Source organism: Desmodus rotundus, chromosome 12 (genome assembly GCF_022682495.2).
Source record: "Desmodus rotundus isolate HL8 chromosome 12, HLdesRot8A.1, whole genome shotgun sequence".
In the NCBI taxonomy this organism is placed as follows: domain Eukaryota; kingdom Metazoa; phylum Chordata; class Mammalia; order Chiroptera; family Phyllostomidae; genus Desmodus; species Desmodus rotundus.
In genome coordinates, this window is record NC_071398.1 from 101,023,849 (window position 1) to 101,039,149 (window position 15,301).

General features: G+C 61.3%; 2 protein-coding genes across 6 annotated transcripts; one reads left to right on the plus strand and one right to left on the minus strand.

Moving 5' to 3' along the window:
* The first annotated feature begins 1,416 nt into the window (after positions 1 to 1,416).
* On the plus strand, positions 1,417 to 5,427 carry CCDC190 (coiled-coil domain containing 190). Of its 2 annotated transcripts, XM_053914704.1 has the most exons (4): positions 1,417 to 1,600; positions 2,310 to 2,508; positions 3,425 to 3,542; positions 3,789 to 5,427. In XM_053914704.1, the coding sequence occupies exons 2-4, from the start codon at positions 2,322 to 2,324 to the stop codon at positions 4,288 to 4,290; spliced, it is 807 nt and encodes a 268-aa protein (XP_053770679.1). In that variant the 5' UTR covers positions 1,417 to 1,600; positions 2,310 to 2,321; the 3' UTR covers positions 4,291 to 5,427. The 2 variants fall into 2 exon arrangements, with proteins under 2 accessions (XP_053770679.1, XP_053770678.1); XM_053914703.1 differs by lacking the exon at positions 1,417 to 1,600 and having other exon boundaries at positions 2,177 to 2,508.
* A 9-nt stretch (positions 5,428 to 5,436) lies between these two features.
* On the minus strand, positions 5,437 to 15,262 carry HSD17B7 (hydroxysteroid 17-beta dehydrogenase 7). 4 transcript variants are annotated; one of them, XM_045190091.3, is made up of 9 exons: positions 15,145 to 15,262; positions 14,867 to 14,999; positions 14,013 to 14,105; positions 13,014 to 13,128; positions 11,163 to 11,357; positions 10,548 to 10,652; positions 9,785 to 9,841; positions 8,428 to 8,526; positions 5,438 to 6,571 (listed from the first exon to the last, which is right to left on the minus strand). In XM_045190091.3, exons 2-9 carry the CDS (start codon positions 14,953 to 14,955, stop codon positions 6,479 to 6,481), a joined length of 846 nt encoding a protein of 281 aa, XP_045046026.2. In that variant the 5' UTR covers positions 14,956 to 14,999; positions 15,145 to 15,262; the 3' UTR covers positions 5,438 to 6,478. The 4 variants fall into 4 exon arrangements, with proteins under 4 accessions (XP_045046022.2, XP_045046026.2, XP_024409706.2 ...); XM_024553938.4 differs by having other exon boundaries at positions 5,440 to 6,571; positions 14,796 to 14,999; XM_045190087.3 differs by lacking the exon at positions 9,785 to 9,841 and having other exon boundaries at positions 5,437 to 6,571; positions 14,796 to 14,999.
* Between the last annotated feature and the right edge of the window lie 39 nt (positions 15,263 to 15,301).

Here is a 15,301-nt window from a genome sequence, read left to right on the forward strand (position 1 = left end):
TCCCTCCATCATCCCTCTGCATTCTGCTCCTTGAGGGTGTCATCGGGGCAGATTCTACACATTTCTGGCCCCCATGGTTGTGACACAGGCCAGTCCACACTGAAGGTCCGAGCTCACAGGCATTTGGTCCCTGCCTCGCTGGGGTGCAAGGGACAGAGAAGGGGGGTGGCCTGCTCCGTCCTTGTTCCGTCTCTGGCCCCTGGACAGGGTGGGAGCAGGTGGGCCCTGTGTCCTCCCCTCCCAATGCTGTGCCCCTCTGAGGCTGGGGACCAGCAGGAACAGACGAGGCAGCGTCCTTCCTCAGGGACAGCATTCTGGTCTGTCCCCGGCCGGTCCCGGTCCGTGGGCCCTGCTATCCTCTGCTCTCAAGACGTGTGGCTGTCAGGGGACACTCACCTGCCGTCGGCCGCCTCCGGCCCGGCCTGATTCCGTGTTTGCTGCGTGTGAAGCATGACCTTATGTGCCCTAGAGTCGCCCAACAGCTTCTGCTCCTTCCTATGACCCCCCCTTCACTTGGCCCCGGAGCCCCTGAGGTCCCGCCGTCACTCCAGGGCTGGGCTGCTGCTGCCCTCCCAGGGACACCTTGCTCGGGTCATTTCTGCAAACCGCCTGTCAGCTTCTTCTCAAGATGGCCTGGAGTGACAGGCTCTCCGGACATCCCTCGCTGTCCTCAGCTCCAGTGGCCGCCAAGGTTGGAGTGGGGATACGCTGGGTCCTGTCAAGTCCCCAGATGACACCGAGGCGCCCGCTTGGTCTGGTGACCCTGCTGGGACCCATGCTGGCGGGGCACCGAGATTCTGGGGGAGAGGATCCCGTCACCCGAAGGAGGGGAGGGACAGGCCCTGCCACCCCGCAGCGGTCTCCTGGTAAAGCCTGTTGGCCGGGGTGACTGTGGGTGACAGGCCGGGCTGGCTTCCGCCCAGGAAGCTCTGGGGACACTAACAAACCCGGTGGGACGTCGGTGCCATTTGTCCTCAGATGAAGCCTGAGGCAACGGCAACAACCCCACTTAACACCCGCTCCACAGCCCGACGGTGGCCTGGCCGCTGCAGCCCGTCCCCAGGGCACGGTTTCCCTTCGCCTGTGGTCACAACTTGGGGACCCTGAGTAGTTGGCACGAAAACACAGGAAGCGCAGCTGGGAGGTGCGCGGCTGACGCCAGGTAAACAGACCCCCTCCCGCCCCGCAGAAATGTGCCCAGTTGGAGGGCGGCGAGGACGGGTGCCTTCGTCCCAGCCTGACCTGGTTTCTGAGACGCGGGGGTGGGGGTGGGGGGTGGCAAACTGAGGAAAAGGCGGGGTGAGAGCTCAGACTCTCCTGCTTTCTTTCACTCTCTGCTCCCATGGACACAGTCGGGGGGAGGAGGGCGGGCACTGGCACCAATGCCACTCAGAGCCACTCAGAGCCTGGGACAGGCCTGCCCAGAGAGCCCGCATTCCTGAGCGGGGCAGGGGTGCGGAGCACTTTCCCGTGGGGCACACACTCTGCGGCCCCTCTTGGGCAGCCCAGCACCAGCCCCAGGCGGACGGGAGGAAACTGCTCCTTCACCCAGACCCCGGAAGGCCCCGCGGCCCCCTCGTGGTAAACACCAGGCTTGCAGGTAAGCGCTGCTCACCCGTCCTGTCCAAGCTCAGACTGCAAAGCACGCTGCTTTAACAGAAACTCTCCCCCACCCTCCACCCCCAGCACAGGGCTCACAGTACTGTGAGAGGCCCAGGGTCGGGGGGAGGCGTCCCTGCCTGTTAGGGCGGAGGGAGAAGTCGCCCTGGGCTCGGTCCTCAGGGTGGAGAGGGCGGCAGTTCTGGGCAGACAGCCCAGCTCGGGCCCAGGAGCCGTGTCCAGTCCCAGAAGGGCCCCCAGGGCTGCCCAGACGCCCCGTTCCAGAGGTCTGTGCTCTCCGGAACCCTTCACACTTTCTGAAAGATCGACTCTCCGAATGGCTCCCGTTACCAACCTGACGACTCCTTGGGAGTCGGGGCGCCGCCCTACCACTGGGACCCTCTGTCCTTCGAGGAGGAGCCGGTACGGGGCTGGGGCTGTGGGGCCCACCTGTTTCCTGTCACTGATTTACTGGCAGAGAGACCGAGGGTCCGGGGAACGACTTACCCCACCACCCTCCTGGGTCCCCTGGAAACACATTTCTCTACAGAGCAGAACCCCACCCCCCCCAGAGTGGCTTCACCCTGCCAGGTCGGCGTGGAGTCAGAAATACGCAGAGTTCATACCCTGACTTCGGAGAAGAGCCGGGGTCAGGCTCCCAGCCGTGCTGCGCTGGGGCCTCTGGGGTGCTCCCGGTCTGCTGTCCGCAGGCCTTGAAGGGGATGGAGGGGCACATGGCCCGGGGACGGCTGCACAGGGACCTGGATTTGGAGAGGACACACGCCAAGCAGGCTGAGGCCAGGCTGCGCCAGCACCTGCAGAGACTGGAGCGCACCTGCCTGCACCACCTGAGGCTGCTGAGCTGGGAGCAGAGGCAGCTCCGCAGAGAGCGGGAGAGGCGCGAGCAAGGTGAGCACCCAGGACTGGGCGGGGTGGGGAGGGCTCAGGGCCAGGCCCTGGGACCCAGCAGCACACCCCACACCCCCCAGTTGCCCCTCCCAGTCCCTTCACTCTGCCAACTGGCTCTCTCTCGCTCTCTATGAAGTGTCCATAGGGAGGGACCTGAAGTCAGAGCCCCCAGTATCAGGGGCACAAGTGTGGCACAGACAGGTGGCCTCAGGCAGCTGAGCGAGGGTCCAGCGAGAACTCTTGCCCACCCCCCCCACCGCATCGCTCACACCTGGATTATTTTGTTTTGCAAACACCTTGCTCAACAAATAGAACGTTCAAACAAAACCTCCTTGGCCAGCCTGTTGGGACCTCTGATCGGGGATTTCTAAATGCTGGTTGACATGCTTTGGGTAATCACCATGGGCCGAGTTTCTGCCTGTCCGTCACCGGCTCTGCCCATGCGCTGTGACTCGGGCGACCTGCATGCAGGCTCGGAAACCCAGCTTCGGGCTCCTCTTCCTCCTCCTCCTGTCCCAGGTTTAGGGCCGGGACCACCAGATGCCACAGACTGGGGCTTAAACCACAGAACTCGCGACTCGGTTCTGGAGGCAGGGACCCAAGACTGAGGTGTGGGCGGGGCTACTCTCCCAAGGCTGCAAAGGGGAGGCCTGTCCAGGCCCTGTCCTTGGTCTGTGGACGCATCCCCTCGCTGCCTTCCCTCTACATGTGTCTCTGTCCAATGTCCCCTTTCCTCGGGGACACCAGTCACATCAGGTTAGGGACACCCGAGTGACCTCATCCTAACTTGGTCACCTCCGTAGAGGCCCTGTGTTCAGAAAAGGTCACATTCTGAGCTCCAGGGGTTAGGACTCAAATGTATGACACGGAGCAGGGAACACAATTCAACCCGTAACACTCAACTCACTCCAAGCAGACGTCAAGAGAAAGTGGCCCTCCTCTTCCGGGAACGGATTCCAGCAGAGACCAGGAGATGCTGCCGAGTGCCCGGCACAGGGAGGGAGGTGTGGAGTCCCACGGGCCTCGGAGCTCAGGTGAGAGGCGCCCTCAGGGGTGTGCACACCCGCACACCGCCCCCACCCACTGTCCCCTCCCTGAGGAAACTCTGCCCCCTCCTCCAGCACAGAGACACCCCCACACATCACCCAGCCGCACTCCCCCCGACTGTTCCCCCAGCTCACACCACATGCAGGGGCCGTGGGCCAATAACTTGAAAATTCAAACTATGGGCATCTTCGTCAGTTGTCGGAGAACTTTCTTCTTTCCGCCTCCTTTCCCAGAGCACCGGCAACCAACCTGACCCAAGGAACACACAAACCCAGGTCCCAGGAGCCCCCTTCCTGTCACACCAGCCTCAAGGACCCCATGGAAAGCAAAGAGCCATCACCGTCCCAAAGCAGCTCGGCCTCCAACGTCACAGAAGAGAAGCCAGCAGACCAAGCCGCCTCCACTGAGCCCGAACACCCAGGCCGAGGGGCCAGCCCCGCAGGAGACCTCGGAGGGGCCCACGATGAGAAGCCCAGGTCGGAAAACACCACCCCTCAGCCGGACGACAGCACTGGGGAACCCATGTCCCCAACGGCCACGGGGTGCAAGGGAAACCCCAATAGCGAGTCCTCGGCATCCTCCTTCCGCGAGCTGTTTGCCAGGGCCGCCAACGCCCGCTACCTGAGGCACAGGGTGCCCCCCGAGTCTGAGAGGGTGCTCAGCCTTGCAGAGATATTCGGATGTGGGGACCCTGCGACCCAGGGCAGGGTGGCCTCTCAGTCACCTCCTCTGTGACCGTCCAGTACCACGTCACAGTCACCAGAGAGACGTGTCCTCTGTCTCCATCTCGTCTCGATCCCTGTTTTCTCCGTCACTGAATCCACAACGCCAGCCCGAAACAGGAGGGGATGCGAGGCTTCTGAGGGCAGGTTAGGCCACGGCCTGGGCTGGTTGCTAACATCAAAAATACGGGTGCACAGGATGACCACCCAGTTTCTGAGACTCGTGGTGCCACCTGCTGGCCACGAGGGAGGCCCTTGTTCCTGTCACAGCTGAGGGCCAGAACAGGGACTCCCTGAAAACCGGAAGGGACAGGGGCTGTGACCACCACTCGCTCCCGGTGTGGCCCGTGCCGACCGCCTTCCCTTCCGCGTGGTCCCACTTAGGTTTTCTCGTTCCCACCTCCAGCTCACACCCAGCCTGCACCCACACTGTGAACCGTGGACAAGAAACGCTTCACCTGCCTCCAGCATTTCCTTCCAAGCAGCAAAGCACCAGGGCAGGCCGGCCAGGGCACCACACCACCACAAGCGTGAACTTGCTGATAGTGGCCTCGGCTGGGCCTCCTCCAGCCTGCCCCCTACACCCTGTTGTCTCCATCATGACCCCCCGAGGCTGAGTTCTCCACTCCACCCGGGTCTTTCTCCTGCAGCCAAGCTGGAGGCCACGGCATGAGCCACCTCAGCAGCAGAGTGTGGCTGCCACCCGGGCCACTGTGCCGGACAGAACCCATGCACATCAGCCTTGGTCTGCGTCCGGAGACACGCACACTTTGCATGCCCCTCCCTGCACAGTGCTGTCTTCACACACCTCGGGGACCCAGACCTGCCGCACATCCGCCTGCAGAATTTCACCTGTTCGGTGTCCAACCACATTTCACTGTCGCCACAAAATCAGGCGCTCACTCGGCGCCCTGACGGCAGCGTCTGGGCCACGACGTGTGACGTACCAGCCTCTGGCAGAAGCCACACGGTCACCGTGCTCAGAAGGTGCTTCTCCCCTCACAGATGTCACAGCACCCAGCGCTCGGCCCCCAGGGACAGAGGGAGCCAAGGGTCTCCGCCCCATGCAGACCGCCAGGTGCTGCTTCCCAGCCCCGCCCGCCCTCGGGGCCCCCGCTTCACCCGCCTGCCACTCAGAGTCCAGCCCTCGTGTTTTTGTGCAGAACATTGAGCTTTATTGAAAACACCTGCAGTGACAAAAAAATTTCATACTTCAAAATATAGAGCAATTCTATTTCTATATAATTTTCATTTTTATTGACTCATCCAAAACTTCACTCACTTTATTATATCCCAGGTATGGGTTATGTTTGGGGTCAAAACACCTTAAGCATTTTAGCATTTTGTCTTCACGTCACGGAAGTGAAGCCTGGGCCAACCCCCACCCGCCCACAGTAACTCGGCAGAAAGCTTTGCTGAGACAATGTGAGCAAATCATGTTCTGTGCAAGTTCACATCCAGGGAAACGGGAGCGTGAAGCCATGGGCGGCTCAGTTGGTGGGAGCATCACCCCAGGCACCAAAAGGTTGTGGGTTCAGTCCCAGTCAGCAACTAGTCGAAGTTTCTCTCTCTCTCCCCCGACCCCCTTCCCGCCTCTGTAAAACTGATGACAAAAACTCCTCGGGCAGGAATTAGAAAACCGGAAACCGGCTGGTCAGCGATGAACCAGTGGCTCACGGTGCTGAGTCAGACCCACCTCGACTACAATGTCAGCGGACGCTTTTCAAATCAGGGAGGAAAGCCCGGAAGTGGCCCAAACATGCCGGTCCCTGAGCTCCTGGGCCTGAGTACCTGGGCACCTGCAGGGGGGGCCGGGGCCCTGAACCCGGGATTGTCAGAGGCAGCAGGAAGAATGAGGTACGAGACCTGAGAAAACGCTCCCAGGAAACACGCAGAGTGGCCGTGACCCTCCCGCAGGGACAGGCCTGCAGGAGGACGGGCGGGCCTGCGTCTCGGCCACTGGGGGCCACACCCCGTCCCGGAGCGTGGCGTGGGCTCTGGCTAGCAGGACACGCACCGCAGAGGAGGTGAATGCGGGGTGACTCGCAGAGTGTGATAGAACACCATTCCAGAAACAGGCACCCGGGGTCTCAGAGGGAAGGGGGACAGCGGGAGGTCCCCGCTCACCCCGTGCTGTGTGACCCCGCCCACACGCCAGGGAGGACAGAGGTGCACGTGTCCCGTGGCCGCCCGCCGCCCCGCTAGTCTGCGCTCGGGACGGTGGCCCGAACGTGCTGCTCCAGCTCCAGCAGGTGCTGGTACAATTGCTCGGCGGCGTCCTCGTCAAGGTCCATCTGGAAGAGAGTCAGAGACGAGGATGACCAGACGGGGACGTGGACAAGGACAGGAACGCTGCTGTGGAAGAGGAAGGTGCTCAACATCGGGGAACAGAGAAGCGGCAGCAGGGAAGGGCCAAGGCTTCTGCCCCCGAGACCCAAGCACATGGCAGCTCTCAGCCCCACCCCCACACCGCCCGTGGATACCCAGGGCGACCCAAAGAGGAAGGGGTGCCCCTCCCTCCTCCTCAGGCTGTGCTTGGAGCCAGGAGAAGGGGGGTGGGCAGAGCAGTGGCAGGCACCGAGCAGCTGACTTCTGCGGAGCTGCTGCCCCAGCCGGGGCCGTCTCCCCAGACTGCGCCCACGCCCGAGGACCTCGGCCTCCACCTCGCCAGCCCCACGGCTGAGGCTGAGAACCTCACTCTAACCAACACGCAGTCTGTAAATGAAGCAGTGAGTCCTTTCAAGCCCACACAGAGCCAGCCCTCCAACAGAGGCTCTTTCCCCACAAAGCTGGAAGGCTGAAAATCAAAGCAAAAATGGTTCACATTTTGGAAACAGCAGCCACACTTGTTCAATCACAGAGGTGTCCGTGCTGCGGGGGGCGGGCTCGGCGGTCTCCGGCCGGCCTGCCCCTGCCCAGGACAGAGAGCTGGCCCATGTTAATCCAAGGCCGACACACGGCCTTCCTGCAGCTCCACAAAGTGCTTGTAGAATACCCCAGTTTGCAGAATTCAGCGCCATCTCCCCTGAATGAACAGGCCATTCCCCCGAGACTGACAAGTAGGACATTCGGACAAACCGAGGGTCCCGAAGGTCGCTGAGTTACCACCGTTCCTGAGGAGGGCTTGGGGGTGTTACCACGTTTTACGTAAAGCGTGAAGAAGAAAGTCGCCGAGTCCAGGACAACCTGGGAACCCGAGGTCAAACCCTGGACACACACGTCCTCGTGGTGGACATGCAGCCTGCGGGGGACCTGGCCCTGCGCACTGGCCGGGTGAGGGGGAGGACCAGACGCAGCCCTCACTCCCGCTTGCCACCAAGGCTCTTTGGAACCCTGTCGAGGGCCTTGTGCCCGCGGAACAGGCTCCGGGAAACCTGCAGGGATGCCGGTGATTTCAGGGGCAGGTGCTCTGGGAAGCAGGGAGCGCCACTCCCCTTGGCCTCGGTGGGCAGACAGGGTCACTGCCCGCCACGCCCCCGAGCTGAGACAGATGAGCCTCAGGCCGACTTCACTCACACCTGGGCCTCCCACAGGAAGCCGGGCGGGAGAAAGGGCGGCTGAAACGAACCTCACTCACGGCAGAGACAAAGACAGTGTGTGTGGGTCGGAGTGGGTCTTCTCGTGCCCCACTGGCACCTGTTTGGTTTCTGCTCGGAAGACAGCGGCAGGGTCTGAAACTCGCAGCGCGGACTGATCTCCACGCGCGGCCCCGCCCCCGCAGGACGCCCGTCCCTCAGAGCCGACAGCGGGCTGTCCTGGGTGGGCCGCACCCAGAGGGAGCCGATGCCACTCCGAGGCCCTTTCTGAACCGTCCAGCGTGCAGCCCCCGCCCCCCAGAGCTCACATTCGGACAGGGGGCCCCCTGCGGAAGGAATGCGCGCAGCCCAGGGTGAGCTGCCGGCAATGCCCCTCACGGAGGCACTGACCGCAGGTAAAGGGTCACAGAGGCCAAGATACAAGCTGAGACCTGAAGCATAAAACAGGAGAAACCAATGAGCTGAAAGAGGAAAGTAAGGGCCGCGTATGGGGACAGAAGACAGCCGAGGCCCAGCCATAAACGGAAACGGGATCAGCCAGTGTGGGGCCGGGGGACAGCAGGCCCCGGGTAGGGAGCCAGGGAGCAGCCGTGTGGCGGAGCAAACAGGTTTACCTTCTGGGTCGTGACGTAACTGCTCCCGAAGCCCGTGGTGGCGCTCAGGTACTTGGTCAGAGGGTTGAGAGACTCAGGCTTTTGGTGGAAGAGCCACACCTGCAAGGAAAGAAGGCGGCGGCCTTGGCTCCTGTCCTGCCGAGGCCAGCGAGGTTGGCAGGGACTCTGGCTGGCGCTTGGCTCCAGACAAACCAGAAATCCCCTCGGCCAGCTAGTTTTCACAGGTAATAAAAGGCTACGGGGGGAAAGGTATGCCCAAGGGGTCGCAGCCAGGAACCAGAGAGGCGGGACGTGAGCAGAATTCAGCCCACGCGTGTGCCGTGCTCACACCCAGCACCACGCTCCCACCCCTGCCCCAACCTTCCAGAGGTGAACTGAGCGGGCAGCTCCCACCCACCACCATTTAGGAAACTACAGCAGGGTCACGCGCCTTTCCCAGCCGTGACACTTGGGTCCGGCCACCTGTCCTAACAACCCCCCCCCCACCCCGGTCAAGCCTCTCCGGCCCCACTGTCCCCCATTTCCGAGCACCGAGAGCATTCGCTGCCAATGGCAGGGCGTCTCGCTGGCCCACCTGCTTCCTGTCTTTTTTCTAAATGTGACTCTGAGCTCATCATAAGGGAGGTTCTGTCTTCTTTGCCCCACGCCCCCAGGCTTGATTTTCTGTCTGACCCGCAGGGGGTCCTGACATCCCTCCCGAGAGGGCTGTTCACTGACGTCCCCGACGGTGTGGCAAACACCTCGAGGACTGAGGTGAATCCGAAAGCGCTGGCTTCTACTGTCCACCTGCATCCCCAGGGGACGCAGTCCCTGTGTCTATCTCAGCACCGTTTACCCTGGGCACCATTTACCAAGACTGGAGTGGCCCGGCTGTGTCCCTCGTTATTCACCCCAGGCAACGCTTCCCTGTTCGTTTTAATTCAGCCATGACTGAAGAATCTACTGAGTATGCACTCCACGGCACTCGGTCCTTGGGGTTCCCAATGAGCAGAAAAGTCCGGAAGGAGCTCGGTCCTGCAGTCCGGTTTCGGACGGAGGAGCAGCTCGACCTGACGTGGGCAGCCCTGGGCGCGGCTGCCTCTGCTCCTGACCCACAGGTGCACCCCACCCCCTGGGAAGCCCCCCAACTGCCCAGCCGCCCCGCGCTCCCCTGCCCCGTGGGACCCATGGCAGACACCGCCCTGCGGGGGCCACCGCTGCACAGGGCCTCTGCCACTCCCTGGCCCGAGCAGGTGCCCGACCGTCCACAGAGCGTGTTCGCGTCTCGTCTGTCGAGACCGAGGCCACTCCCGGGAGCGGACAGTTACGGACAGTTCCCGTCTGGGGTGACCGGACAAGCCAGGGACGGGCGACGTACCAGGGCCTCGGCTCCGTTGTACGGCGTCAGGGTGAACGCGTTTGCGAAGAAGCGCAGCTGAGAAAGAGAAGACAGAGTCGCCCACCGCACGGTGGTTTAGGACGCGCTCGCAACAGCCCGCCTCACTCGTAAATTCAAAACCACCTGCACTTCTCCTTGTTGGACGTTTTTTAAGTGTCAGAACGCAAAGCGGCCTGGAAGAGAAGTTCCACTTAACCCCCACCACGCCGAGTCGGCCCCTTGCAACACAAAGGCCTATTTCCTTCGCTTTCTCACACCGAGTGACAGAGAGTCACACTTTCCTTGCCGAGCCCTACGAGGAAGTGCCTCTCCTGGTGTGAAGGCATGTCGCCCGACAAAGGCACTGAAACCACGGAGCAGGAGCAGACACGCGCGTCCACGGTCACGAGACGCTCACTCGCCCCGACCTGGGGGCTTTAAATGCATGGGACCCCACGGCGCACTCAGGGCACCCAGGTCCCCATCGTGTGGCCCAGGTCTCCCACACCCGCAGCCCTGGGACCCTTGGGGTCTAGGGACCATGGTCCCGCACGGAGAAGGAGACATGTAGATTCTGGGGGGTCAGCTGGGGGGGGCAGAGGTTACGGGCTACGTGACTTCAGACCTCGAGGGACACGGGATTCTGCCACCTCCAGGTTCAGTTTCTTAAATCATTTCCCAACCCTCAAACACAACTTTCTGGTCCCGAATGGAACTGCTTCTGGACATGGGGGAAGGAAATGCCGGGCAAGCGGGCACTCACCAGCCATATGAACGGCATCAGCAGGGTCCACACAAAGGGGGGAAGGATCCCGTAGGTCAGGTTGGTCAGCATGGTCCCCGGGCACACCACACTGGAGAAGAGGCCCTGAGCAGGGACAGGGAGCACGCTGAGTGCGGGGGGCCAACTCAGGGCAGCCGCATGCTGGCCGATGAGGGACACACCCAAGCGAGCCTGGACTCGGGGCAGGGGGGACTTCCGCCTGGGCTGCACATTTCACTGGTCCCGTGACCTCTGAGTACAGGACAACCCCTGCAAACCTCAGTGTCCTTGGGCCCACCCCACCGTGACGGGGAAGGTGCCGCACACCCAGGGAAAGCGTGTGGCCCCAGAAACACAGCCAGCACTTCACAGCGGCGGCGGGTGCCGTCACTGTCCCTCTGCTGGGGACACTGCGGCTCTTGCAGATGACAGGCTGGTGAATGAGTCCCAAATGCCTCAGGTCTGGGGCTCGTTCTCCTGGCCCTGCGACGTTCCTGCACAGCGACCGCCAGTGCCCCTCAGGTCCCCCCCTGTCCTCCCAGAGACCCCACCCGAGAGACAGCACTGTGCCTTCCAAAGGGACCCACGGCGGCCGAGGACTGGGAGGGGCCTCACCCACTCGTTGCCGTGCCGGTTCAGGGCCACACTCAGAAGGTCCACCACGTATTTGGAGGAGCTGTAGGGCTCCTGGCCCCGGCTGTGCTGGACGTCCTCCAGGCTGAAGTTGGACTTCTGGGCGCTGCGAGACGATGTCCAGATGAGCTGGGACGGGCTGTCCCTGGGACCGAGGAGCAGCTCCAGCTCCCGAATCTGAGGAAAAGAGGAACAAAACCTGCACCAAAGTCCCCCAGGAGGCACAGGTAGCCACTCTGAAACCACTATACTGTCTCCTGGAATGCAGCAGGTCAGTCACCGGGACAGAGGACGTCCGGGGAAAACAAGGGGCAGGGCCTGACCGCGCCCACGGAGCTGCAGTAGAGTGGAGACTTCGGCACGGCCTCACGTTCACCTTAGTTGAGATGCTGGCGGTCACGTGTGGAGATCTGTGCGTGCGTGAGTCCACACATGGGCTCGTGTGCTCAGAGGCGTCCGCCCCCTGCTGGCCGAGCACACCGTCCCAACCACAAGGGACACGGGGAGCCAGACAGCCTCTGAGGACGGCCAGTTCTAGGCCAAGGGCGGGAAACACACACAGTGAGCTCGAAGCTCCTTATTGCATCAGAAAGGACGAGCTTAGAACAGACCAAAACAACCCACCGTGGCCAGAGGGCACTTCCAAGAGAGCCAGGCCCCGCGGAACCAAGCTGAGTGAGAACAGAGGCAGAAACTGCACCCCCAGGGGTCCGTGTGGACATCCACCATCACCCGTGCTTCATGACCCAAAGAGGGCGAAGAAAGAGGATTGTCACAAGGTAAGGAAACAGCAGATATCGATCTCCGAAACTTTATTTTTAAATGGCCAGACGAGAATTCAACCCATGCTGACTTCGTACTTTAACTAACTTGTGACTGGAAAACTAGTACGATTTTAAAAGCAATAATAAAGGACACGATGAAACGTGAGCCCCCGACTCATCCCTGAGGCCCTGGCACCCAGGTCCAAGGCAGCCGTGTCCCCAGTCTGCACCCTCCCCGACATATTTCATACGTGCACATGCACCGTGTGAAGACGTGTTCTTTGTTGTCTGCACAAATGAGGTCCCGCTGTGCAGACGGCACCCTGCTGCCCCTCCGTGAGGATAAAACCCAGCAGGCTGTCCCACCCAAGTGCGAAGTATTCATCTCATTTCCCTTCATGGTTTCTTAGTATCCCACTGTTCACGTATACCTTAACTCCTTATAAATACAGGCTACTCCTCAAAGAGGTGGTCCCATTTCCAGGGAAAACGGGCTCATTGTGAAGAACAGTGACGGTGAGTCTGTGCCGAGACGTGGATTGTGTGCAGCAAGCCCAGCGTCGGGAGGAATGCCAGGCCGCTGGACACAGCCGGGCGTGACTTAACCTAGACGGTGACGCTGCCCCGGGAGGTCGACCGAGGCTGGAGCTCCGAGCGAGCGGACGAGGCGCCTGTCTCTGCTCCACTTCACACCTGGTCCCAGAACAGCGGCGCGCAAGTGCGGCGCGCAGGGAGTCAGGGGTCAGGATGGTCAGTGACTAGCTGTGAACGGTGCTTCATAAAGGCTTGCCGGCTCCCCTCCCACCTGAGGCCACGCCCAGCTCTAAGGCCAGCGGGACGGTCTGTGCACCCCGTGCATCGTCTCTGAAGGCCTCTGTGTTCTTTCTACTTTCTCTCCGATCTCCAGAGCTGATGTCAAAAGAGAAAGAGTATCGTAACAGGCTGCTGCAGGGCACCAGGGTTTTCAGAGTAATCGTCCTACTTAAATACTCAAAGATCGAACACCAGCAACATGTGACTGAGCTCCGCAATACCCCCAGCGCAAAGTGTTGGCCAGCTGGCACTTTACCAGGAGAAAGTGGCCGAAGACGTTGGTGGCAAAGACCTCCTGGAGCCCATCGGCAGTGACCCTGTCCTCCTGGGTCAGCAGTCCCTCAGCCGTGGAGAACACGTGAATCATGTTTCTGAAATGGCAGAAGAAATCGCGTGACTCTCAGCTCCCGCCACTGCAGACACTGAACAGACCCCCTGCCCCGCACTGCCTTGCCTGCCCCAAACCCCACGTCCTGATCCCGGCGACTCTGTCAAATACGACGCAAGGATGCTTCCTTTCCCCCGGAAGTACTCACGTACTACAGGTCACGCTGCCAACAGGAACCCGAGCCTCTAAACACCTGCTCCACCCTCTCCACCACTTTGCAAATCAGCTTACAGGCCAACGTCTCTGGGGACGACAGCTACGCCAAGGAGAGTCCTCCCCCCACAGACCGAAGCCAGCTGCCCCCCACAATCAGCTGGACACCTGGGGTTCATACTGGGCGTTCTTGGAGCAGGAACACACTAATACGGTGTTCGCCGTGGACCAGTGGAGGAGGTCAAGGCCAGCGTGGGACTGAGTGAGTGTCTGTGTGGAGTGTTTAATGGGAACTAAAGCCCCTGTGTATGAATACGCACTCTAGGTCACGGGACAAGACTGTTTTCTCGCAGCGGGTTGGGGTGAAACACTCTGGAAGCCACCACACTGTACTGAGAATCTCAGGGACACGGTGAGTGCTCAGCACTTCCCCACCTGCTGGTCAGAGCACCTGACAGGAAGGCGCCCTCCTGGGGAGCGGAGCTCTGCAACCTCCTGCCTGATCCTGAGGGGCTCTGCTCACAGACGTCGTGAGCCTGGCACAACACGGACCCATACCACGCGACCGTCCCCATGACAGACGGAGGCTTTTCCCCACTCTGTCTATTCTTCTCAACGTCCCCTCTGCCCCCCAACCTAACATGTCCAGGGCAAAAACAAGGTGAAAAGTAAACACCCTCCTCACCATCGGGGTGTCTGGACAACGGAGATTACCTTGAAAAGAGGCTGGAGAAAAGCGCTTTGACGTTGAGGTGTGGACTGGGCATGATCCCGACGTTCAGGTACACGTAGTCTAACCTGCGAAACCTGCGGGCAAGATGCCAGAGGAGAGCATCAGCCCTGGGGGTGTCCTTCCCTGGCGGTGGCTTCAAACGGCGGGACGGGGGAGCTACCATGTGGAGTCCCATGTTCCCCAGCCTGTACCAACCATCTTTCCCTAAATCTGGACGACTCCGCCCACCTCTGAGGCAGCTGTTTGGAGAATTAACTTAGTACCACGCCACACTAACAGGCTGATGAGCGGCCAGTCAACTCACTAATTACCTTGCGGCTTCCTTCTCCCCCACAGCCTCACCGCCTTAAATTGGGGCTAAGTCACTAAATATCTTACTAGATACTAAATTACTAATTTGTGACAACTAAATGTCTTCCCTGAAGAACCAGGGAGGAGACCTGGGTTCTGGGACCAGCACAGCAGTGTAAAGCCCTGTGACCTTCCAGGCACGTTACTCTCATTTCGCACCTGCCTGACCTACCTAGTGATCCGAGGAGGAAAGAGGTAGAAAATGCACTCAGGTGTCAAATGAGGTAAGCTCAGGGTGCACTCCTGTATCAACCCTCATTAAATTAGCATGATCACGATGAAAATGAACGGACTTCCTGGGCATCACTTCTTACACCCAGGCGTTCCTTTCCTGGGCTTTCTGCCCTTTCTCCTTCTGTCAGTGGCTACGTTGCACAACCCCACGTGAGAAAGCCCGCCAACGAGAGGCCCACCTGTGCTTGAGCTCCCTGGCGGCCCGCAGCACCGAGCGCAGGTCGGAGACGTCCACCTGCACGGTGCTCACCTGGGCGGAGGGCCAGGTGGCCAGCAGCGCGGCGCGGACGGCCTCGGCGCGGCCCGGGTTCCTGCATGCCAAGCACAGGTGCAGCTCATCTTCCACCTGAAGCAGCCGCTGGCAGAGCGCTCGGCCGACACCGCTGGGGTTCAGACACGGAAACGGCATTAACCCCGCGGTGCCCCGGCGGCCTGTCTCTCTGGGTCAGAGCTCAGGAGGCAGGAGGGAAAGCGGCACCAGGCACCCCGGACCCGGACCCACAGCCGCGACCGCGCACGAGGCCTCACCTGCTCGCCCCGGTGACCAGGACCACCTTCGACATCACTGCACACTGACGCCCGACCGCCCACAGGACCCGTGGGGCTTTCGGAGGAAGAGCCCAGATCCCGGCCGGCCCCGCCTCCCACGCCCGTAGCCCAATCAGAGCCCGGCGATGCCCTCACG